The sequence below is a fragment of the Lissotriton helveticus genome, chromosome 3_1, assembly GCF_964261635.1.
Source record: "Lissotriton helveticus chromosome 3_1, aLisHel1.1, whole genome shotgun sequence".
Classification (NCBI taxonomy): Eukaryota; Metazoa; Chordata; class Amphibia; order Caudata; family Salamandridae; genus Lissotriton; species Lissotriton helveticus.
In genome coordinates this window covers 858,117,685-858,143,945 of record NC_136061.1, presented here as the reverse complement: position 1 = coordinate 858,143,945, position 26,261 = coordinate 858,117,685, and the positions used below count along the sequence as shown (strand labels likewise).

The window sequence follows — 26,261 nt, the reverse complement described above, 5'->3', positions numbered from 1 at the left end:
CGTGTTGCCCATGGCTCGGGTCCATGAGCCACGGCCGACTTCCCCAGCTGCAGCTCCCGCAGTCCCGTTTCTGGAGCCCCAGCACCCCGTAGCTCCCGGCTCGCGCTGCCTCCGCCGGGGCTCGCGCTGGTACTGCCACCGCCTCTCAGAGCAGCAGGGCTGGCGGAGCTCCCGCGGAGCGGGCAGGGCCTCGACGACCGAGCTCCGCCCTCGCTGCATTACTCACCCAACGACTCCCCGCCCTTGACTTCATAATTCCCTTGAAGCAGCCCCCGCACTTCGATACAGGACACGCCCAACATAACAGGCACGCCCACCCAAACAGGACGCTTAAACTCACACAGCCCCCTGCTGCTTTACAGAGAAATTCCCAAGCCTGTGTACCAAACCATACATTTTGTATTTGCGTAGTTTTGAAGCAGTGGAACCGGGCCACAAGGGTGTAGAATCGCGGCCCAGCAGTAGAATAGATACAGTAGAACTTGTATACGAAAGGGGTTGGCGTTACATTAGCATGATTTCAGAGCGGGGCACACCGGAGAGCGGGAGGGGGGCGGGAAACAGACAGGGGGAGACACAGACAGCGAAAATACACGGAGAGCGGAAGGGGGGCGGGAAACAGACAGGGGCGGGAAACAGACAGGGGGAAGAAGGCACGGAGGGAAACAAAATACACGGAGAGCGGGAGGGGGGCGGGAAACGGACAGGGGGAAGAAGGCACGGAGGGAAACAAACACGGGCTTACCTTCACTGCAAGGAGAGAAAATGGCGGACACAAGCTTCCGGATTTTGAGGATTTGTGGGCGTGGAGGGGGGCGGGAGAGGACACGAACGGCGGGAGGGGGGCGGGAGAGGACAGGGGGGGCGGGAGAGGACACGGACGGCGGGAGGGAGGCGGGAAACGTGCACAGGACAGCGGGGGCGGGGAGGCACACGGAGGGGGGCGGGAATGGACAGCGCATCTGAAATCACTTTCAGTGAAAGGGGAGGGAACGGGGAAAAAACGAAACTCCGCCCAGGGAAAAAATCTCGGGAACGCCCCCGAATCTGGTCCGGCCTTGACGGACAGATCCGGCACCCAATGGCTAGCCTCCATTTATGGAGCTAGCCAATGAGAGCCGGGGGACGTTCCCGAAGTGCTTATTGTCGACATAGGATTTCACCTGCGCTGAAGAGCTGCGCAGAGCGCAGCCTTCGGCAGGCGAAACCCAAAAAGGCCATTCAGCGAACACTGAGGGATAAAAAGGAAGTGAAGTTACTTTTATTGAACTATAAGCGGACAACAAGCAAAAAAAGAAAAGTATTGCAAGAACAGGCGTGGGTAAGCTTAGAGCAGGCCGTGGTAACTCGAGAGAGTACTTTATTATTCTGGATTATAATTAATTCCCCATTTCTTAAAAACAACACAGACCTGAGAATTGAGGCTTTAATTTCCCCATGGACTGGATAAGTCATTTTGAAGGTAGATTTAGCCCACGAATGATCAATCTATTATTACTGAGGGTATTAATTGTACACTTTAACACCAATTCCCCTTCAGGCAATTCGCCTAACTGAGGTGGAAACTGCTATTGAAAAGTCATCCACCAGTAAAGCCCCTGGCCCCATTGGGGTCCCTGTAGATACCTTTAAATCTTGTTGAGCAGTGTGGGTACCAATCTTGATGTAGGTGTCTAATGCTGCGGCGAAAGGGCCTATTCCATCCATTTGGACCAAATCTATAATGGTCCCTATTTTTCAAAAGGGGGACATGGGAGACGCCAAGTGTTATCGCCCGATATCGCTTTTAGATTCATCTGCAAAGCTTTTGGGGAGAATTATTTTCGATGGATATGATTCTTGGGTGGCCGAAAACAATTTATTTAAACATACTCCCAGTATGGTTTAGGAAAGATATTGATACACAGTGCATAAACATTCCTCTCTTAATTTCCAAATGCACAGCAGCTAAGCAGGAAAATGTAGATCTCTGTTTTGCTGACCTAAGCAGCACTTTTGATTGCGTTAATCATGCCAAATTGTGGAAGACTTTGGTCGATATGGGCACTACAGTGAAAATAGTATCATTCCTGTCCCAGATGTATGCCACTCTAACTGCTCGCATGAGATTTGAGTTAGAGGGAGAATGTACCCCAAGCTTTAAAATTACCAGAGGGATAAGGCAGGACTGCGTTCTAGCCCCCTCCTCTTTTCTCTCTATATAAAGGGGGTTGACTGGAAGTTAAAAGAAATAACAGCGGATTCACCCATGGTAGGTCTGTGTTCAACTCTGGATCTGCATTCAGAACTTGCGTGAGCAATGTAAGCGAGTGGATGGACAACAATTGACTTATATTGAACGCTGCCAAAAAAGAGGTCATCATCTTTGGCAACAACCCTTCATTCTGGACACCGGAATGGTGGCCTCCTGAGTTATGCCTTCTTTCTGAGCCAATAAATAAAGTTACAAATCTGGGTTTCCTACTAGACAAGGAACTAGGGCTTAAAGACCAAGTGAGGCTTGTAAATATGATTGAAAAATTCCTGCCACCAGAGCTTTTTAAAAGAGTACTTATCACACTGGTACTCTCAAGGCTCGATTACTGTAATAGCCTATATCTTAATCTTGCCTCACGCTCTATGAATACGCTTCAGATTCTGCAGAATGCAGCTGCACGATTTCTCTTTAAAAACCCTAAATTTGAATCTGCTGGGGGAGCCATTAGGAAACTCCACTGGCTCCCAGTTAAACAACGTGTTCGGCTCAAGGCTCTCTGCATGGCCTACAAATCATTGCAAGGATTGGGGCCAACTCGGATCAAAGATAAGCTCAAATGGTACATCCCAAGGGGGACGCTTTGCTCAGGCTCAGCTATGAACCTGGTAGTCCCCCTTTTAGGGGGACAACCCAGGGTGGGAAGAGGGTCTTCAGGACCGCAGCCCTGCTTTGGAATAGCCTACCTTTGGAACAACTAAAAGCTGCTCCCTCTCTACTTGCATATAGAAAGGCCTTGAAAACCAGGCTCTTCTCTCAGTACTAGGAGACATCAGAGTATTTGTAGGAATTATCAGATCTGTAGCTATACCCGTTTCAAAAGCGCCAAGACGCCATTGGTTTTTAGTTTGCACTAATAAATCACTTTCCTATTCCTATGTATCTGATAAAAGTCACTGATGTACAGAAGAGATTCTACCTTACTAGATTTTGAATGGGTATTTTGCATCAACTTGTTGCATTCCCTAAAAGATGTGTGGTCCAAAAACTCGCCAAAATGCCCAATCTACAATGCACTTAATTCTCTTTTGTAAGTCTTATTGTGATACTAGAAAGAGTTTTATATGATCCCTGTTTTTATCAGAGATGTTTTTATTCCATCAGGAAGCCTATACATTTGTGTGTACTCTTGACCCAGATGACATCTGTCATGCCTTGTCAACTTTTATTACTCGTGCGATCAACAAAATAAAGTCACTATGTATGTATGATAGCTTGGCTTATGAAATTGATTAAGGATGCCTGTATAACAATCCTGTTTAGACTCTGCCTTTAAGGTAGAGATTGCGGATTTTGTACATTTATGCTCTTTTATGAAATATCTAAATGTGTTAACATGCATATTTTAAAGAGAGAGAGAGAGAGAAAAGAAATCGATTGTATACCCTATTGTGATTATTATTTTTTTGTGAATCCATGTTTTATTCTGATGTATTTTATGAATATTTTATTGGTGTCCATTCCATTTTATACTTGTTTTTGCATTGAAATCATTTTAGTGTTTATTTGGAATCATGAGATGTTATATTTGTGTGTAATACAAATGTGTATTCTGTTTTCTTTACTTGTCTTTTATGGATTTGAATAATCTGAATAAAGATTTATTTGACTTTAACTTGCACTTTGAACCTGCTGGTCATTCTCAGGTGAAGAGATGTGTTGTATAACTCAGGGCAAATTGAACCATGTACACACCTATTTTTATTCTGAAAAAAATTCTAGTTACTGTGTTGGTAAAGTAATCCTTACACACGTTTGAATCATTTGCCAGAGACTAGTTAAATTGGAAAACAAATCAACGTTTTCTATGGTGGCACATAAACTCGATCTAACAGTTCTAATATATGTTCTTAGAATTTAGTGACTCTATAAATGTAAGCGCCCGTGAAAATACCACGTTATTAGGAGTTGCCTTTTGACCCTTGAATGGTGAGTTCATTTATGTATCTTTGTGCAACTGCTTTTCTGGAGCAGTGTTTAATTTATGGCCCAGGGCAGAAATGTGATCCCGTGAGTTAAGTGAATTAAAGGTAAAGCAAAGGTGCTAATTTGATAAGATTGACAATTCGGCAACTATATCTCTATGCCAGTTGAAAAAACATCGTCTGTCATCAAATCATATCAACAGTTATTTGCTCTGACAGTTTTTAATTGTGCATTAACAGGTTTGTCAGTTAGGGCCTCCTCCTTTGTGTGTCTTTCGTCGGTTCATCTGTTTCCATCAATTATGTTTTACAGAGTTTCCAAGCCAGCTGGATGACCTGCCTCCAACAAGTCTACAGAAAGATTACGCTGCTGTAAAAATTGCGGAATCGTAAGTATACGTTATTATGAACTAGATAACTGTTTACAGATTATCTCAGTCCTTGGACGCTCTTCAGAGTTAAATTATAGGTGCAAGAAGGACGTCTTCTCCTTTGACGACCACACCATTAAAACTGACTTGTGCCATAGTTATGAGAGTTGTTAATAGTAACTGCTCTCGACTATATAGACCTAGCTATATAGACTTTGATCTATGATCAGTCTTTCCACACCTCCGACCCCTGCCCGGAAGTTTTGAGCAGAATCCACGGTTGCTAACAAGTGATCAGTTCTCAAAAGTAATCAATATCTCCAACACTAGAATTTGGTGTACAATAATTTAAAAAATACATTTGGAAAGAATTTAGAAATTCATGACTATAATAATAAAGAAAGCTGAACTCTTCTCCAGAAGTAAAATTATTGTGATCTACAAATGAGAACACAATACCTCGTTACTGAACTTTCATTGACCATTGAGTCGCGTGAAAGCTGTGCGGCCCACACACATAACTATATGAGATACAAGGCCATTCCCAGTTTTGGTGTTTCAGCAGTGTACCAAGAAACCAGTACTAAAGTGAAGAAGGATTTGGTTCTTTGAGAGCCTACATCTAATACTGCAGTCTACATATAGCTGAACTGTATGGGGCTAAGCCCATATTTTTAAGTGGGGAATCTTGGGTCCGAGGGTTCTCAGAGTGTAAATGTCGTGTGTCTGGTCAGTGCAGAAATTCTAGAAGCATCCTTTGGCGGTGGCTGTGGCCAGTTGTGGTGACTGGGCTAAATATAACAAAGTTGTGCTCTTACATGAGCTAATTGCATAACCAAGGCCTTAAGCAAACCAATTAAGCTTAATTGTGCTTTTGGTTGTGAGACCGGCTAATAATTACTTATATATCTTGCAAAATGTATATTAGAAATGGGGGTCTATAGTTGGCAATGGTTTGCACCGTTGTCCAATTAGGGACCCTTTTTCCTAGTCAGGGTAAGGGGGATACACTTCTAAAATAACCCTTGCTCACCCCCTTGGTAGCTTGGCATGAGCAGACATGCTTATCTCAAAGGCAGTGTGTAAAGAATTTGTGCGCACATACAGTAATACAGTGAAAACACTACAAATGGACATCACACCAGCTTAGAAAAAAAAAATAAGTAATCTTTATCTAAACCAAACATGACCAAAGCAGCAAAAAATCCACAATACTGTAATAAAAATATGACTTTCAAATGGTAGAAATAGTTCAGCTCAAAGCAAATTGTAGATGCACCACTTTTCATACAAAGTACCTCGGATGCGTCGTGCACACAAACAAACAGAGTAGCAGGTAAGGTGATGCGTCGGTTCCTTGCACTCAGGGAAGGTGAATCGTCGGTTCCTTCTTACCGGAGAGGAGGTGATGCGTCAGTTTCTTACTGCGCGCGCAGGTGATGCGTCGGTTTCTTACGGCATCTCCCAACAATGCGCTAGACCGGGCGCCTCAATGCGAAGCGACGATCTGGGACGATGCGTGGTTCTTGCAGCTGCATAGCAGGACTTGCGTCGGAATCGGTGCAGTGATTTCCTACTTCGGAGTGGTACACCCCCCCAAGTGGATCTCTGAACAGAATGCACACCCCCAGCCCCTGTCACTCCAAAGTCAGACACTCAATACACAACCTAGCAGAGGCACAATGGATGGTTAGGCAAGCAAATAACTACTTTCTAAAAGTGGTATTTTCAAACCCAGATTTTAAAGATCACCCTCACTAAAAGATGCATCTTAACATTCTGAGTTCTGGCATATCAAGCTTTGTTTTCCTATCTTGGTCCCCTGGGCAGTTAGGCTTATAGGATGCTATAAGCAAACTCTCTATTCTATCCTGAGGGGACAGATCACCTTACAATAGTGAAAAACGAAATTGACAGTATTTCACTATCAGGACATGCGACACACATCAGGGCATGTCCTACCTTTCACATACACTGCACCCTGTCAGGGGAACCTTGTGCCTACCTTAGGAGTGACTAACATGTAAGAAAAGGGAAGGTTAGGGCCTGGCAAGTGGGTGCACTTGCCGAGTAGACATGGCAGTACCAAACTGCGCACAAGCACTGCAGTGGCAGATGTGAATTACATTTACAGGCTTCTTATGTGGGTGAAACAATCAGTGCTGCAGGCCCACTAGCAGCATTTGATTTACAGGCCCTGGTCACACACAGAACACTGTACTCGGGACTGACTAGTTATTCAAATAAGAGAATTATGGAAACACCAATCCATAACAATAATTTACAAAGGAAGCACTTGCACTTTGGCAATGAACGGGAGTGGCAAAGTGCCCAACGCATCTAGACCAGCAAAATGAAGTCCAACACACAGCAAAAACACAGGAGGTAAAGGCAAAAATACTGGGGAAACCGACGCCATTGATGCCAGGTCTAACACGTGTCCCCTCCAACTGAATTGTGGGTAGAACTACTACCCTCTTGGGAGTTCTCTTCACTAAGGCGGAAAGGTCTGGACAGACCGTCAGCATTGACGTGTTCTGTACCAGGGCGGTGTTCCACTGTGAAGTCCATCCCTTGTAGGGAAATGGACCACCTCACTTTGGATTCTCACCCCTCATCTGCATCAACCATCTGAGGGCCAGTGGTCTTTCTGAATTCAGAAGTGAGTCCCAAACAAGTAGGGCCTCCGCTTCTTCAGTGCCCAGACCACAGCACAAGCCTCACTCTCAACCGCTCTCCACCTCTGTTCCTGTGGAAGTAACCTCCTCATAATGAAGGCTACAGGTTGGTCTAGGCCCTCCTCATTTAGGTGTGAGAGCACAGCCCTCACACCATGCTCTGAAGCATCTGTCTGCACCACAAATTCCTGTGAGAAGTTGGGTGCCTTGAGCATGGGCGCTGTGCACATGGCAGATTTCAGGGCATCAAAAGCTTTTTGGCAGGCATCAGTCCAGTTCACCTTCCTGGGCTGCTTCCTGGAAGTCCGCTCTGTCAATGGGGCAACAATGGTGCCATACCCCTTGACAAATCTCTTGTAATTCCCGGTGAGTCCTAAGAAGGCTCCCACCTTTGTTTGGGTTTTGGGGGGGGTTCACAAGCCAGAATGGTATAAATCTTGGGCTGTAGGGGCGCCACCTTGCTGCTCCCTACCTAGTGTCCCAAGTACACCGCGGAACCCTGCCCGATCTGTCACTTGCTTACCTTGATCGTGAGACCTGCCCTTTTCAGAGCCTCCAGCACTTCCCAGAGGTGGTGCAGATGTTCCTCCCAAGTGGCACTGAACACTGCTATGTCTTCCAGGTAGGTGGCACTGAAATCCTCCAGTCCAGCCAACACCTGGTTGACCAACCTCCGAAAGGTGACGGGGACATTCTTCAACCCAACGGGCATCACCTGGATTTGGTAGTGCCCCTCTGGCATTGAAAATGCTGACCCCTCCTTTGCCCTATCAGTTAAGGCAATCTGCCAGTACCCAGACGTTAAGTCAACGTTCTGAGGTACTTTGCAGCTCCCAACTGGTCTATGACCTCATCAGCTCTGTGGATGGGGTGTGCATCAGTCCTGGTGACTGAATTGAGCCCTCAGTAGTCCACATACAACCGGAGCACTGGCGTGGCACCGGGTCTGCAGCCTTTAGGACCAAGACCACTGTGCTGGCCCAAGGGCTGTTAGAAGGCTCAATCACCCCTAGCGCTTACATCTTGGAGAACTCCTCCTTGATGCAAGCCTTGACTCGGTCAGTCACTCTGTAAATTTTGTGCTTTACAGGAGAACTGTCCACATCATGGACACACCACTGAGTGACACCAGGGCTTAGGGAGAACAGAGCAACAGACTGTCCCAACAGTTGGCGGCAGTCACTCTGCTGTTCAGGAGTCAGGGCGGGGGAGAGTGTTACACCATCCACTGACCAATCATGTTCCTTAGCAGACAGGAGGTCAGGAAGAGGCTCATTCTCCTCCTCCATTCCAGCATCTGTCGCTAGGAGCATGCTCACTTTAGACCTCTCTAAATTGGGCTTAAGGCGGTTCACATGCAGGACCAACAAAGGGTTCTTTAGAGACTTCAAGTCCACCAGGTAGGTGACTTTACTCTTGCGCTCCACTACCTCAAATGGCCCAGTCCACTTATCTTGGAGTGCACAAGGCTTCACTGGGGCCATGATCCACACTTTTTGACCAGGCTGAAACTCGATCAGAGTGGCATTCTGATCATACCACCGTTTCATTTCTCCTTGGCTTCCAGATTCACCTGAGCAAGTTGCCTGAAGCGCTTAGTCTGGTTCCTAAAGGCCGGCATGTAGCTATATACATCCTGGGAGGTCTACAGGGAGCTTTCTCCCAGCCTTCTTTGACCAGACTTAGAGGTCCTCTTACAGGATGCCCATGCTTAGTGAAAAACGAAATTGGCAGTATTTCACTATCAGGAAGTGCCACACACATCAGGGCATGTCCTACCTTTCACACACACTGCACCCTGCCCACAGTGGTACCTTGGGCCTACCTTAGGTGTGAATAACATGTAAGAGAAGGGAAGGTTAGGGCCTGGCAAGTGGGTGCAGTTGCCAAGTCGACATGGCAGTACCAAAATGCCAGGATCTTGACCACAGCGCCAGCACAAGTGGTGCAACCTGCAGAGGAGCAGGCACTGCATGGTCAGCAGCCCCGTAGAAGCCCGAATTGGGACTTCCATAAGGCACTACCGACTTTTTTAGGTACCATTGAAATGTACCTCAGAGCACATACTCTGACACCGATTTGAATCGGACAATACCCATTCACACTCTGATTTTTAGGTCCTGAGAAAGCCCAATGACCTCTCAAGGGCATTGAAAGGGCTGAAACATGTCGACCATCGATTTTGGACAATAACAATGTAGTGGATTCATAATTAGTCCCCCTCTGCACAATCTTCACCTTTTAACCAGTCTTATAAACCGGAGGGAATAAAAGTATTATTTTTAGGTAGTATGAGAATCACTTTTTAAATCTCACACATAACGAGAGCACCCCTCACTTACCGTCAATATCTGATCACTACTGTAAAAACCAGTGGTTCCCTCCAGGTGGAGGAAGCATACAAAAAAGAGACCCATGATGATGCTGTCACATACCTAAGAAAGGCGGAGAACCAAGATAAACCGCCATACGACCTGTTTACGTGAATGAGGGTTTTCTAAAGTGACAGATAGGACCCAGTGAACCCTGGTGGCAGGTACAAGTGATCCATTCCCCATTGATTTTGAAGTACTGATAGGAAGCTGAATGGATCACCGCTCCTTCTAGCTCCCCCCTTCCCTTATTTTAAGGGAATGAAGTACTGCCATATTTTTAGATGTTCTATCTGCCTCCTCCCCCTCGATACATTGCTATTGAGATAGTAACAGAGAGTGACCATCTTTTGAATGTTCATTTGTACTATTTGGCACTTCTCAGCAGGTCAGTATTCCGTTTAGCATGTACATACCAACAGACATGAGTATCTGCATCCGCGCTTGCCTATTGTGCCTCCCAGAGCTGTGGCCTGGAGTAACATTCTCTCACACTGTTGACACAATGTAAGGACATGACCAGAGCTGCAGCTGTCTGCCTTCTTGCGGTTGCAAGTATGAATTAACATGGAAAACTGGCCCTGTCTTGATGTCCGCCAAACAAGGTGCAGTTTGCTATAAAACGTTAGTCTGGTTCCACATGATCTCAGACCCATGGCATACAGTTATATATATTGCCTTTAGAAAAGTGCTCGTAGATACAGCGAGGCCTCCTGTATCACCTAATAGATCAATTCTAGCTCAGTTGCATTTCCTTATGGAACTATTTATAGGATATTTAAGAGAGATCAAAAGACTAATTATTTTTACAAATGCACAAATCCTGTTCCTGCATCTTTTCAGGTGCAAATAAGTAGAGTACACATGCTGTTAGCCACCATCAAATGTTTGCATACATTGCATTCTTTTAAGTTTCTCCGATTAGTAAATGTTGCTTTGTTTAAGAACAACCCCTATTATTTAATTACGTAAAGAAAATGGAAGCCAAACCCCATTTCGCCAAGTGCAGAGTGGACTATTGTCTGCAATCATCTTGGCTCAGAATATGCGGTGACTAATTTTACTGCAGTTTTCATACCATTAAATATGCGTTCTAGTAAGGGAGGTTCTTCAGAGCACAGTAGTACCTGGCTGTGGAGCCAAAAGAAGGAGTGCTTCTTTGATATGACGGTATCGAGTAAAGTTGTGTTGTTCTGCTTTTCCTGTTACACATGATTTCCGCAAGCAAAGTGCAACCGTTTTTTTTTTGCTTTAAGTTCATGCCCTAAATTCATGCCCTACCTAATCCTCCTCTTTACTAGACCTGTTGATTATTCCTCACATTTGGAAGTATTCATTTCCCTACCCCTCCTTGATTGGTTATTCATATTGTTACTCAATGAATGTAAAATAGCTTTTGTTTCAAATCCAATAAAACTTTAAAAAAAATGTTTCTATTTTTTTTAACATCTGGCAGAGCGGATGATATTGTCAAGCGGTTGTTATCACTGGAAATGGGAAGTCGGGTGAGTTTCTGTGTATAGATGCTACTCTTTTCGGATGCTAGACTAGTTTTGTCATATGTGTTCAAAAAAGTACTGGAAATTGCTTCATTCAAACAGTTCATTTTCTGAAAATATGGCATCTCGTAAATTTGCAAATATGCATTTCAAAAGTTTTCTCAATTGCGACAGCTACAAATCCATGCGTAACAAGTTCAAAATATCTGAAACACCTACTCTTCAAGTATTTAGCTGTTATTTCACCCATATGTAATCTAACACTCCTTCTGTTGCTTCCATATATTAAACTTGTAACCAACCCCAATCTCGTCTGCTAACTAGTGGCAGTTACCTAAGGGTAGTCTTCCAGGTGCTAAGTTGATATGTGGTCTGATGGCCAAATTGTCAGCTGTTCAATCTTGAGCCCTGAGTTTGCATCCTGATTTCATCAACAAAACATTTTGGAGATCAAGGGTAAATAATTTTATTTCCCTGTGCTTTAGTTTTTCAGCTACTAATCATCCTACCCACTAAAGGTAACTCCAGGATTAGGCTTGGGTAAGGAATTGCTTTCTGCTCAATTTCAGACTTTAAATGGAAAACTGGAAGGAGGACCACATACTAACGTTATGCACATATATTTTATAGGTCCTCATTATACTTTGGATAATAGTGTGCTGAGTGGCCCTTTTTATGAAAGGAACAGCAGCTTGAAATATGAGCATTATTCAACCGAATGCTTCATTTTCCTGAAACACATGGGAAAAAGTGCATAGTATTAGACACAAGGAATGGATAAATTATTATAGAAGTAGTTCAGTGCTGCTCACCGTAACACACTATTGTCGGCGAACTAAAACCCGTTACGATCTTCGAAAGGGCTGTGATTTATATGGAGACTTATTGGGAAACTAATGACAACATTTAATACCATTATAACACTAGTATTTACTCGACATCAATGATTGAATGCACAGTATCAAGCTTGTCATACTTAGTTTCTGTGGTGCTTGAGGTCTTATAACCAGACATTTGATAAAACAGCAGACTGGTTGATTGTGAGTGAGGTGAATTATTATAAGAAGACTATTTGTAAAGCAAAATGTAGTATCAAGAACAGGAACAATTGCAGATTGTTCACAATCTGTACAGTCCAGGAACTCCAACAATTTTGGGCCTCTGAGGACTGGTGGCAAAAATTATGAAGTTCAGGATTTTGCCATTTTAGCAAAGCACTGGATCGTTTCCAGTGGTCATGTTAACATGGACACCATTGATATTTTGTTAACTTGCAGGCAGACTTGATGAGAGTTATTTCTGAGGCACTTTTCTTTATTAATAAAAAGGAATGAAAACCATGAGAGAATAGGCCCATATGTTCTGTTCTCTAGTATACTGAAAACCGTTTTTTATATTTTTTGTACCAGTGTGAAGTATTCAACATCTTGTCATCTGGGGGTCAAAGTAGAATCGTGGCGACGTAGTACACCAGTGCCACGTTTTAAGCAAGTTGAAAGGGAGTTTCCCAAGAATTACTGTCGAATTGCCATTTTATATTCACTGTGTAAGGTATTTGCAACATTTCTACTTAGGCTATTACTAGACTGGACAAAAATTCAGTACTTTTACGTTGGAGCTGGACAGCGTTCACATCAGACATCAGGTAACAACACTAATAATAATATATTGACTTTATAAATTATGATATCTAAAACACTATCAAATTAGGATAAATGTCACTGTTGCTGCTTTATAGATTAATAATTAATGTACTGCCTTTGTTTATCATAGCTAGAAATACCCCGTGGTATAAAGTAAGGACAAGTAAAATTGACCAAAACTTACTTTGATTAATCCACAAACAGACCTGGGGTAATATTCAAATGCTAACAACTGGTATACTTGAATTATCTGAATAATGGCTTAGGACAAGAGTGTTATTTAATGTATATGTGTCTCACCAGCTGAATTTCTCACTCTTCCAGTCCAGAATTGCACAGAAAGCATGTAAACAGGTTGACCTATGCAGATAAATTTGGTTGTATTCGATATTACTCTTATACCTTATAGCGTGTCTGGTGCACAGTAAACCATTTTAAGAATATTGTAGAAAAGAAAATGGTTGTGTCCTTTTGGAAAACCAAATCGAAATCTTAAATGTTATAAGAATGGGAATCTGACAGGTATAGATTCAGATATAACTACTTCGGTTTAATATTTGATCTTAAGCTATCCCAAGATTTTCAGGTAGATGCATCAAAACTGAAGTTTGCGAAGCAGCAGGGGTATTCAGAGTTTTCTTTATTTTTTTATTGATCAGTGGGTGCAATAACATCCTTACCTGTTTTTAGGGTATTTAATTAAAACATTGACTTGGTCTTATGCAATGGCTTGGAAGTTGTGGCCAGTAACTTCTATGTGATCCGGAACATAATTTAGGCTAAGTCCTTGAGCCTTTATTTGGATTAAGACTAGGCACTTCTCTGTCTACTATTAGATTGAAAATGGGGCTGTGGTAAAATCTATGCAAGTATTTTTATAAGTTGCATACAGCTTCAAATTAAATTCCAGTTTCTCTTAAAGAACTTTATTCGGTAGCTATATCTGGGAGTAAACATAACCATTATGTGAAATACTTGGATTCGTTTCTGGAAGTCTATGACTTAAGTGGGACTTGGTTTACCTTTATATATAAAAACTCTCCTTCAAAAACCAGGGGAGGAGGAGGGTCAAATCAATTTCAATGTAGTTACTTTTATGGATAATACACAGTGTTTCAAGGTAGAGCTAGCAAAATGTTTTCCCTAAATTATTTTGAGTCTTCTCTATGTATTGTCTTTTTTATAAACCAATTATGTATTGTAAGTGCCTACAGTTCAGACTCACTTATTCTCCTTACAAGAGTATGTTGTCTAATGGAAGCATTTTAAATGGTGTGAATTGCAAGTTCTGTAGTAGGGGATCTCTGTGTATAGTCATAATCTAGTGAATAGTCCCGCCCATGTGCGTGGACCCCGGCAATCAAAAATAATCTCTTAAGTTGTCAAAAAATTGCAGAACTGCAAAGACACTTAAGAGAAAATTTAAAGACAAATAATGCAGCCTATATCCACAGGCTACACTGTCCAGTACTTCAACTAGAAATTCCACCAAAAATCCACAAACAGCAAAGCCTGTCCAGATTTCCCATGCTTTTACTGCAAAAAAACCCCTCAGAATGATAGAGAGGAAGGCCTGGACAGACAAGCCCCATAGGCTGCCATTATGTGGTTTAAACAGGATACTGTGCCTTTAAGGAAACCTTCTAGAACCTTCTCCCAGTATCCCAGAATGCATAGCAGGTCCCACTGACTTCAGTTCTTTTTTCCGACTCCTGCTTACAGGACCCTGGCATTGAGCTCTCCCTTGTTTCAAGGGTTTATTGCATGTTTTGGCACTTTTGTATTCTAAAAGTGTTGCAGTTTACTCTCTTGGTTTTCTCTTCTCTTCTGTGTGCTGCTTCAGGTGTTTTAGGGCTCTAAAATGCCTGGACTCTTTGTGAAGTGTCCAGCATGTGAGAGGAAGAAGGCCAGAGGTGATCCCCATGAGATCTGCATCGTCTGCCTCCCTGAAGATCATGTCCCTGAGGAGTGTGTCATCTGCCAGCAGTTTACAACTCGCACTCTGAAGGAAAGGGCGAAGATCAGGCTGTCTGGCCTTGAGGAGAGGTGCCTGCAGGCTGCAGGTGGGTCTGGGCAGTCAGGGAGGGTTCCCTCTGCCTCTGCTGAGGCCTCTGGGGGGCTCCCCAGAGGCAGGAAGCCCAGCAAGCGATCCAGGTCTCCGTCGACGTCGGTAGCGTCGACGTCGAGAGGGATGACGGCGGTGTGCTCCCCTTCTCCCCGGGGCTCCGGGTCGAGACATCGGGACGACTCGACGTCTAAGCCACCGCTGACGAAGCCGCCGTCGACGTCGTCTTCGTCGTCGACGTCGAGGGCTGCATCCCGACGTCATGGACGGAGCAGGCATCGGCGCTCGCCGTCGAGGCGACACCGCCGGTCGACGTCGAGGGGATCCTCGACGTCGAGAGCATCCAGACGACGGCGGCGACGCTCGTCGTCGAGGGAGGACCGCTCGACGTCGCGGAGGCATGCGACGTCGCGAAGGAAGAGGTCGGCGTCGAGGGGTCGGCGTTCGGCGTCGAGGGATCGGCGTTCGGCGTCGAGGGGTCGGCGTTCGACGCCGAGGAAGAAGAGGTCGACGTCGCGGAGGCGGCGTTCGACGCCGGAGTCAAGGAAACGTCCTTCAACGCCGGAAAAGCGACGCTCGACGTCGAGCAGACGGAGGTCGACGTCTGGGAGTCGGTCAGGATCTCCAAAGCGTCGCAAGAGGGATTCTAGTCCCAGGAGTCACACTGCTTCCAGTGGGGGACGCAAGAGGAAGCGGTCTCCGGCTGAAGGGGCGGGCTCTCAGCCCCCTTCGCCTAAAGGATCACAGGGCACGGTGTACTCTGCGGTGTACACTCCTTCTCGGCCTCGGTCGACGCATACACCTGTTCCTAAGGCGGTCACTCCTCCTCATCTGCCTGAAGAGGATCCTCCGACACTGCCTCCACTTCCAGCGGATGACCCGCCGCCACCGGTCCCTCCGCGTGGGCCGGCACCGCAGCCGAAGGTTCCTCCGCCGAGGTCCACTTCGCTGCCCTAAACCTGCACCCAAGGAGGCTCCGAGGGGGACCCCACCACGGAAACCGGTGGGGAGGCCACGGACTGGCAGGTCTCGCTCTCGCTCTCGCTCTGGGAGGCGGGACAGGTCGCGACACAGATCATCCACGCGGTCGAGACGCCGCCATAGGAGGCGCGAGTCTCGCTCCCGCACGGGATCCTCTGGTTCCAGGGAGCGTTCCCCTACCCTGTCAGGATCACCGGATACGAGGGTGTCCCCAATTGATGACCTGGTGGCGTTCCAGGATGTCCTCTTGAGGGGCGCTGCGAAGCTGGGCATACCCCTGACGGTGCCCACGCCGAAGACGTCAGTGATCTTTGAGACATTGCACCAAAAACACTCGTCTCGCCCTCTCCTGCCTCTGGTACCGGGCATGGAGGAACCAGCTATGGATCTTTTCCTCACCCCAGCGGTGGCAAAGGCGGCGCCATCTAGGTTGCTGAGAAAGTACCGGGCCCCGGATTCGGATCCGGCGTTTCTGAGAGCGGAACCCCCTCCGGACTCCGTCATTGTGACGGCGGCACGCAAACAACATGCCTCCGCTCCGTCATCCACGGTCCCCCCGGATAAGGAGTCCAGGTGGATGGATTCGGCAGGGAGGAAGGTCTGTGGAACAGCCGCCACCTCCATGAAGGCTGCGAGTGCCACGGCGCTGTTGGGTCGGTACGCCCGCGCCCTCTGGGACTCCCTTGAGCGTTTTGCGGAGCACTTGCCTCGTGAACAGCGTGAGGATTTTCAGGAAGTGCTGAGTGAAGGGATGCTGGTGGCCAACCAGATCATCAGTGCGGCAGCGGACTCTTCCCTGTTGGCTGCTCATGGGTTTTGCCATGGGGTCAACCAGAGACGTCACGCCTGGCTCCGTCTTACGTCCCTGAAACCGGACGCACAGCAGAGGGTGGCCAACCTGCCGTTCTCCGGCAAGTCTCTTTTTGGGCAGCATGCGGACGACGAGATGGCCCGCATGAAAGCGGAGGCCGAGACGCTCACGGCGGTGGGCCTCGAGAAGCCTAAGGAGACGAAGAAGCCGTACCGCCCTTTCCAGCGGCGGTCCGGTGGACAAGGCCGTGGACGTGGCCAGGCTTCGGGACATTCGCAACAGCAACAGCAGTTCCGTAAGCCGTTCCAGAAGCGCCAGAGGGGCAGGGGAGGCCAGCAGTCGGCTCCGGCGCCCAAGGGCCAGGCCAGGTCTAGGCCCTAGGAACTTACTTCCCCCGGATCCGTTACCCACTCCGGTAGGGGGAAGCATCCAATTTTTTCTGGCAGAGTGGAGAAAAATTACTCAGGACAAGTGGGTGCTGAATATTGTTTGCAATGGATACAGTCTTCGGTTCACCAGCCCGCCTCCATCGATTCCTCCGGTCAGCTCGCGGTTTCAGCTGCTAGAGCTCCAGGTGGAGGCCGATACCCTGTTAAGGAAAAGGGCGATAGAAGACGTGCCTCTGTCCCAGAGAGGAAGAGGCCTGTACTCCCGGTTCTTCCTGGTTCGCAAGAAGGACAAGAACGAGTTCAGGCCCATTCTGGACTTGCGACAGGCAAACAAGTGGATTCGCAGGGAAAACTTTCGCATGCTGTCGTTGCATCAGATTTATCCTCAGTTGCAACAGGGGGATTGACCTGTGCCATAGACCTACAGGATGCATACTTCCATGTGCCCATTGCACGCAAACACAGGAAGTTCCTGCGGTTCCAAGTCGGCACCAATCACTATCAATACACAGTACTCCCATTCGGACTGAAGTCTGCGCCGAGAACGTTCTCGAAGTGCATGGCGGTGGTGGCAGCGCACCTGCGGAAGAACAAGGTGTTTGTCTACCCGTACCTGGACGATTGGTTGATCAAGGCATCCTCCTTCTCGGAAGCGCGAGCACACTTCCAGAAGACGTGCGTTCTCTTGGACAAGCTGGGGTTGCACATCAACATGGCCAAGTCGGTCCCGACTCCGGTCCAATGCATACAGTACTTGGGAGCCTCCATCGATACGCTGTCAGCAAGCGTGTCTCCTTCGGAAGAGCGACGATTATCTCTCCTTCGGAAGGCTCAGGCTCTTATGTCGACTCCATCTACGACAGTGAGGACGGTGTCTTCTCTACTGGGTTCGATGGCCTCTTGTATCTTCCTGACGCCGCACGCACGTCTGCACATGAGACCGCTGCAGGAGTGCTTGGAGGACCAGTGGGATCAGAGGAAAGGATTCTGGGACAACAGGATACGACTGTCTCTGCATGCTCTTCAGTCTCTGAAGTGGTGGTGTTCGGCGGAGAATCTCCTCAGAGGGGTTCCTTTTCACAAGGACATTCCCACGCAGACTGTCGTGACGGATGCTTCTCTCCTGGGATGGGGAGCGCACTCCGGGACTCTGCAGATTCAGGGAACGTGGTCTCCGGTGGAGGCCACTTATCACATCAACTTCCTGGAACTCAGAGCTGTTCACTTGGCACTGAAGGCCTTTCTTCCGTCCTTTCAGACCAGCTCCCTGCTTGTGCAAACGGACAACACTACCACGATGTACTACCTCAACAAGCAGGGGGGCTCGAGATCTCGCACTCTGTCACAGGAGGCGCAGGCGATCTGGCACTGGCTCCTGGCCAGAGGACTGACGATAACGGCTGCCCATCTGCCAGGTGTGCAGAATGTTCAGGCGGACGAACTCAGCAGACTCATTCAGGAAAACCACGAATGGGTCATAAACGACGAAGTACTGGGAGAAGTCTTCGCAAGGTGGGGAACTCCAGACGTAGATCTGTTCGCCACCGCCGAAAACAGCAAATGCCGAGACTTCGCCTCCAGGTACTACCAGCCGGGGTCGCTGGGGAATGCGCTATGGATCAGCTGGTCGAACAGCTTTCTGTACGCTTTTCCACCCATTCCCCTGATTCCGGCGGTACTCATCAAGCTGGCCCGGTCCAGGGCTCGGATGATTCTCATTGCCCCGGAGTGGCCCAGGCAGTGGTGGTTCACGGACCTGCTTCACCGATCTCTCCTTCCTCACATTCGGTTGCCGTGCAGGCCGGACCTTCTCACGAAGTTCGGGGGGCGGATGTTACACCCCAGCCTCTCGTCTTTGAGTTTGGCGGCATGGCTCCTGAGATAGTGCAGTATGGACATCTGAATCTGCCCGAAGATTGCATGGACATACTGAAGGAGTCTAAGAGACCTTCCACTAGGACTTCATATGCTTACAAGTGGAAGAGGTTTTGTATCTGGTGCCAGTCTAGGAACCATGACCCTACAACCTGCAAGGAAGATGTCATTCTTCCTTACCTTTTACATTTGGCGCAGTCTGGCCTTAATGTTCATTCCATTAGGGTTCATCTTGCTGCGTTGACTGCCTACAGGAAATGCCCTTCACAGACTTCTTTTTTCCAGATCCCTGTGATCAAAGACTTTCTGGAAGGATTGAAGAAGGTGTTCCCTCCTGTCAGGCTTCCCTCGCCTTCATGGGAATTGAATGTGGTGCTGTCCAGATTGATGAAGGAGCCTTTTGAACCCATTCACAAGGCTTCGTTGCAGCACTGGCGTTCCTCGTGGCCATTACATCGGCCCGCAGGGTGAGTGAAATTCAGGCGTTGTGTTGTACTGAACCTTATACTGTGTTTCATGCTGCTAAGGTTGTGATGCGTACTCACCCTAAATTTCTTCCCAAGGTTATTTCTGATTTTCATGTCAACCAGACCATAACTTTACCTACGTTTTTTCAGAATCCTTCCTCTCCGGCGGAACGATCTTTGCATTCCCTGGATGTTAGGAGGGTGTTGAAATTTTATCTGGATAAGACCAAAGATATTCGTAGGTCAGACCAATTGTTTGTCAATTATGGATCAGTCAGGACGGGTCTTGCTACCTCTAAGCAGTCCATTTCTAGGTGGATTGTGTCCTGCATTCAATTGTGTTACCAAAAAGCTAATAAGACCTTAGGAGGTAAGCCTAAGGCTCATTCCACCAGGGGCAAAGCTGCCACGACAGCCTTGCTCCGTAATGTGCCGATTGCAGAAATCTGCAAGGCCGCCACTTGGAAGTCGGTTCATACCTTTGCTAAGCATTACTGCCTGGACTCTGATGCCAGGGCAGACGCTCAGGTTGGGCAGGCTTCGCTGCGGAATTTGTTCGCACAGTAGTGGCGTTATGTTCTTTCTCCACCGCCGCTTTGGTGTGGGGATGGGCTTGCCATTCTATTCACTAGATTATGACTATACACAGAGATCCCCTACTACAGAAGGAGTAGTTTCTGTTCTGTAACTCCAGTTCTGTAGTAGGGGTATCTCTGTTATAGTCATAAGCGCCCGCCCTCCTCCCCGGTGGAGAATTGTTCATGTAAGTAATGCTACAGGTCTGGCGTTTTTTACGCCTTCAAAAAGAACTGAAGTCAGTGGGACCTGCTATGCATTCTGGGATACTGGGAGAAGGTTCTAGAAGGTTTCCTTAAAGGCACAGTATCCTGTTTAAACCACATAATGGCAGCCTATGGGGCTTGTCTGTCCAGGCCTTCCTCTCTATCATTCTGAGGGTTTTTTTTGCAGTAAAAGCATGGGAAATCTGGACAGGCTTTGCTGTTTGTGGATTTTTGGTGGAATTTCTAGTTGAAGTACTGGACAGTGTAGCCTGTGGATATAGGCTGCATTATTTGTCTTTAAATTTTCTCTTAAGTGTCTTTGCAGTTCTGCAATTTTTTGACAACTTAAGAGATTATTTTTGATTGCCGGGGTCCACGCACATGGGCGGGACTATTCACTAGATTATGACTATAACAGAGATACCCCTACTACAGAACTGGAGTTACAGAACAGAAACTACTCCTTACATGGTATGAACAGAGAAATAATTAAATTTTATGTAACTGACATTCAGTTGTGCTGTCAAGACACAATTATTTAAGATACCATTATAATAAGAATTGAATACAAAATGTACCTGTTGCTGTAAAAATTCACTCTGGTTTGGGTCATCTAATGACATCTATATTTAATGTAGTAACATTCCCAGATGCCTAGTACAGAAGTTTGTGACTTGATATTCTTTACGGGCCTAACACGTTTTAGATTCTGTAAGGTAGGACCGATCATGCTTGATATATTTTTCCTGTGGTTCATCTTGAATTTTATTATTTGTTCTGTGCATAAGTTCTTTGTGCTGACTGCTACTAAACGTTTGTCTGCTTCATAGCAAAAAGAGAGCCTTCACGAACAAAATAAGTCAGTGTTAGGTGTTGAGTAAAAAACACATTGATATCTTTGTATTATAGGAACTGTAATATGAAATACAGTTTGGGCATCTGTAGTTCATGCCTTAATGCTCCTGCTTCCTTTGTACACAGATATAAACATATATAAACTGTCCATCTTCCGTGAGGCTAGTCCTGCCACTTATCCCATTTGTGCCTCTCCGCCCCTCTCTAGTTAGACATATAAAGTAGATTTAGGTAGAAGACTGTAAAGTCCATGGTGGCCATTGGGTGACTGCTTGTGAATCTTCAAGTTCCGTGAGAAATACCTGTGACTGACCATTCTTGATAACCTTCAATCGTGCTGGCTCCTGCAAGAATACCTGTACCTCAACAGCTTTAAATGGATCTATTCGCTGGCGCAGCTTCCAGCGCTTGTCCATTGTTGTCTTAAAGAGATCCAAACAGACCTAGATAGAAAGAGAATCAGCTCACAATGGAGCTGTTGGACAAGCTTTGTAATAAATCGCCTGCCGCAGAAGAAATTTGCCAACACACATAAGACTGGGGGGAGGTTAAGGACGCTTAGAATTTGCAACTTGTTAGGGTGCAAAGGTATCCTATGAGCAGGCTGAATTTGGGAGTCCATATCCCAATCTGCCGGGTCCGGGAGAGCTGCAGTACGCTAACCACGAAGGCCCAGGTGTCATCGCCTTTTTTTCCTTCCGGTATTCCGAATAACCTAAGTTTATTCCGACGTTACTTGTTCTCCAGGTCCTCGACTTTATGTTGAATACATGCCAGTTGGTGTTCATGCTCTGTGACTACTTTTAGTTGTTGCTGTGCCAACCTAATCGACGCCTGCTACTCAATGCTGGAGCTCGGCAACATCCAAAGTTAAACTAGCCATTTTACTGGTGACCTCCATAAGAGCATGCTGCATATTTCTATTGTCCCCTTTAACCTGAGTGTAGTGTTCCAAGGCCTCAGATCTTTGCATCTTTAATAGCTGCAGAATGGCTGATAAAGAGGGCTTCGTTGCCTCCATAGGCCCACCCTTCTTTGTAAGCTCCTTCCCATCTACCTCAGAATTAACAGGGGAAGTATTCTGATGTTGCGAGCGGCTAGAAAATTCCAGAGGACCATCGGTTACATATCCAAGTCTAATTGCTGGGCTCATAATCGCACTAGCATTAGAGCTAGTGTCTGTTACTGATTGTGGAAATGTATAAGACTGAGCAGAGCCACTTTTGGATAGCCTGGAGATCAGAGTTTTTACCTCTCCCTTAGAAGTGACCCACTTGTGCAGGGGGCTCTCCCTAGCTTCCCGCACAGATCGTAGGAAGCTGAGATCAGGGCAATGGGCCACCTGGAGTTTCCAAGCACAGTGACAAACTTTCCCAGCCATTGTTTTAACCTGCCTTTTATCAAGGGCACCTTTTTTCTCTGTAGCCTCATCCTCTTGTAGTAAAATTCCATGGGGTGCTGCCTTATGAGGGCCCTGTAGCATCTCCAAAGCAGCCACCTCATCTATCGCAACTGCCGCCCCTACCTCCGAGCTCTTACTGTGGGGCTGTGCCCCCTCTACCACAGCTAGCCCTGTGCCATCAGCTGCTGCTACACAGCCTGGGCCCATTATGACTTCAGTGCATTGCTGTGGTTCACAGGGCGCAAGCTCAAGTCCATTACTGCCTCTCTGCTTAAATTAGGTGATCCGCTCAGTCCAACCCCATCTGCCTGCTTAGTGGGTCCCCGAAGTTTATGAGCCCAGAGTTCGTCCTGGGCAAAAGATTACAGTCTTTCTCAGAAAGAGAACCCCCAACTAAGGGAGTCAATTCCTTCTCCATATTATTCAGCGCCATGCTAAAGTTAGAATTTGACCCGACATCGGTGCAAAACGAAAAGCTTTTACCTTGCTGGAGTTCAGACCCGGCTGCTGGGGGAGAGAATGTTGCTCAGAGCCAGCTGCTGCCTTGCCCTCAGACACTGCGCTCAGGAGAATATCCACTAGCGAGGTCTCGATGGCTTGCTGGTTGCTAGCCTGCAGAAGATCACTTGCGGTACTTGACTGATGTACCTTTAAACTGGAACGACCAACCCTTGTAGTAGTGAATTTCTGTTTCGGACGGATCCTTAATTCCCCTTCCTCCGTGTTGTCTGCTGTCTGTTGGAGCTCGATAGCTGTAGAATTTCGAGCCCAGCGGCCACCTCAACCATCACGCTGCATATTCACCCACGGAGGGGCCATAGCTGGTTCCTGCTTCCATACATTTTAGAATCCTGGCCACTGACTCGGTCATGGGTCTTCAGCCCTTCTAGTTATTTTGAAGACCCATAGAACTCTGCAGGCTAGTTAAATGATTGGGTTAAAAACTTCCAGATCAGAATCTCAAAATGTCCATATTAGATTTTGCAATGCCTTGTACTGACTGCACTTGATACTTTTTTTTACTATTTTTCATTCTTTCCTGAGATAGCTCATGCGCTCTGATTGCTAGACATTTTGTTAGCTAAAAAGTGCTTCGAACCCCTCCACTGCACACCATTCGTTGGCTTCATTGACAGACAGTCTTATCTCCTTGCTTCTTATTGGTCAGTATGTGGCAGTTTCACTTTCTCTTCCTCTTTATGCCCCTTTCTCTGCTCACGTTCAGATACTTCTTTGTTGCTTGCACCATCCCGTCGTCGGTGCTTGCACCCCCTCGTCGTCGGTGCTTGACCCCACCCTCCTGTTGTTGTTGCTAGCATCCCACCTTCATTGTTGTTTGCACCCCTTCCGTTGTTGCTTGCCTTCCCTCCCTCACCATGCTGTTGTTGCTTGCTATAACATCAACATTGTTTGCACCTACTACCATTGTTGTTGATTGCCTCCCCTCCCTCCCAATGTTGTCATTCTTGCTTCCCCCCTGACCCCCCCGTCCCTGCCAGAAAAAAAATATCGCGCGGCCAGTGCTGGTCGCATTATAAAGTCTATTTTTATCATTTTTAACCATGATGCACAGCAGCCGTCCTGCTGTACAACATGGCTAAAATGTTTTGACAGAGCCAGTAGATCTTGCATAGGCGAAACCTATTGGCTTTGCCAATGCTTGTTACGGGGTGGGCATTAACTTGTAAACTGAGTTAATTTCTCCAGCAGGATTGAAACTATTTCTGGTGTTTGGGCTCAATCCTCTGGTGATATATTTCCCAGTCTTTTCTGAACAATCTGTTTTCCGCGATATTTGCAGTTATGTGCTCAACTTCAGTCTGTTCCATCACAATTACACATCAGTGCTTCTCATGCATTTTCTGTTTTGTTCATACTTTCGTAAGGGTGCGTGGTTTCTTAGACTCCCCACACCAAATGGAGTAGTGATGAAGGCTACCTCATGATAATAATAATAATAACTCTATTGCGTGATTAATAAAAATCTTTGCAATGACTCTTTAGAAAAAACATTGGAGTAAATACATGATCAACAGTTAAAAACAATAAAAGAGAGTTAAAAATGTGAACAAAAGACCCGTGCAAACTGTTGCAATACATTGTGATTGTAAGAAAGAGCAGTTCAAGATTTGCTGAGTCTTTGTTAATCAAAAAAGAGTTTTCTTAAGATACAAAAGCAGGTCTTTTTGAGTCAAGTTCAATCGCTGGGTTCTGGATTTTGGAACGTGTTAACTGTTTTCATGAAGCGCACTAGACTGCAGGCTAATTGGATATCATCTCCCTTGAAGCTGATCAACAGGGCTTGTCTGTGGGTTCGCACACCGTTTTGGTTCCAGAGCTGCGTTAGTTGGCCCCTTCGGGCTCTGTCTAGAGCTTTGCAGCTGCATAACAAGTGCAGAACGTCCTCCATTGGGTTGTCGCAAAGCCTGCAATTGGTGTTCAATTCCTGGCGTTTCCATGGGGGTAGATGTACTTTTGACGGAATTACCCCCATCCTCAGCCGCAGGAAATCTTCCTTCACCTTCCTTGAGAAGCTGGTACTGAGGTATGGCTGAGGTAGGGGGCTAGTGTAGCCTTGAATCACGAACCACCCATGTGATCTCCTGGTTAATGCTGCTTTGTCTTCTTCCATGGAAAGAGTTTTCACTGTCTTGTTGACAAGGTGCTTGAAGCACTTGTGTGAGCAGCTCGAGTGCCAGAGGTCTTTTAATGCAAGAGATTTTATAGCTGCCTGAAGGTAGGCCGCGGCGGGGGATCCCTTGTTTGTCTCCTGCTCTTTCCAAAGGTGGACGTTCAAGGAGTCTGGTTCGGCGTTCTTTATTTTGTCAAAAAAGATCAATAGAGGAAGCGTAGAGGTTGAGATAGAATCACCCTCCTGAACGATTCATATAAACATGGAGATTCTATCAATGTGTGGAGGTGCCAAATATTTTATAATTTTTGGTTTTAATGTGAAAGAATGGGCTCTCTCTTAGTGATGGAAAGATGAGAGCACGTGTGCTTTGTTAAAATACCCCTCACACACTAAAAAAATCCGTTAGTGTCATGCTTCATCATAGGGGTCTTCCCGTCCCTATAACGGGGCGGGGCGTGCTACGACCAGACGGACTACGCGGGAGCACTATAATTGTGACAGAGCTATGTGTGGGTGCAGTGGTGTCAGTGAAGTGTAGGGATCTTACTAGTGAAATGCAAAAAATACAAAAAAGTTTAAAAATTCCCTGGCTAGTAGAACAAATACATTTTATTGGTATCTCTAGCTGGAAATATTAAAAAGGGGATGGAAGGTAGAGCGATTACTGACTACCAAGTCGACATGTTTCATAGGCAGTCCCCAACTGCCTACTCATCAGGACCGTTCAATGATCCCTACTAGGAAAATAGCTCAGTTCTACAGTGGTATGCCTACTGTCCTATAAATATATCAGCAAAAATAGGCTGAATATTTCCGCTTCAGGGCATGAGCTGGCCCTAGTGAAGCAATGCACCAAAAATCAGTGCAGAAAAAGTGACCAGTGGTCTCTGTAAATCAAAAGGAAAAAGGGAGAGAAAGCACAAGCATATTCGTATTCTTACTTATAATCATTGATTGTACATCCATATTATAAGATTACATCCTACAGTTAATCAGCAGGATTTTGCTTGTTTAGCGCTAATTCTTGTGCCACAAACGTAGTGCATTGATCAATGTGCACCTCCTATTACTGGACGCTGTGTCCGACTTATTTTTCAAAAAGAAACGTCCAAATCGTAACGTTTCTTAATTCATTCCTCATCCATACATTCGTGACTCAACACATTCATTCACCCAATTGCACTGGCGGCAAAACAAGACCCTAAAATCGTAAGTTTACCAGGTCTATGCTTAAAATAACGGTATCGGTAAAGGTGG

At 46.3% G+C, this 26,261-nt stretch overlaps 1 protein-coding gene across 1 annotated transcript in view; it reads left to right on the top strand.

Annotated features, from left to right (window-relative positions):
- Positions 1 to 26,261, top strand: part of MRPS15 (mitochondrial ribosomal protein S15) — a 177,206-nt gene that overhangs the window by 51,148 nt on the left and 99,797 nt on the right. The window contains exons 3-4 of the mRNA XM_078681206.1: positions 4,493 to 4,568; positions 11,057 to 11,105. Of these exons, the coding sequence (XP_078537332.1) occupies positions 4,493 to 4,568; positions 11,057 to 11,105 (125 nt within the window). The remainder of the gene's footprint in view (positions 1 to 4,492; positions 4,569 to 11,056; positions 11,106 to 26,261) is intronic.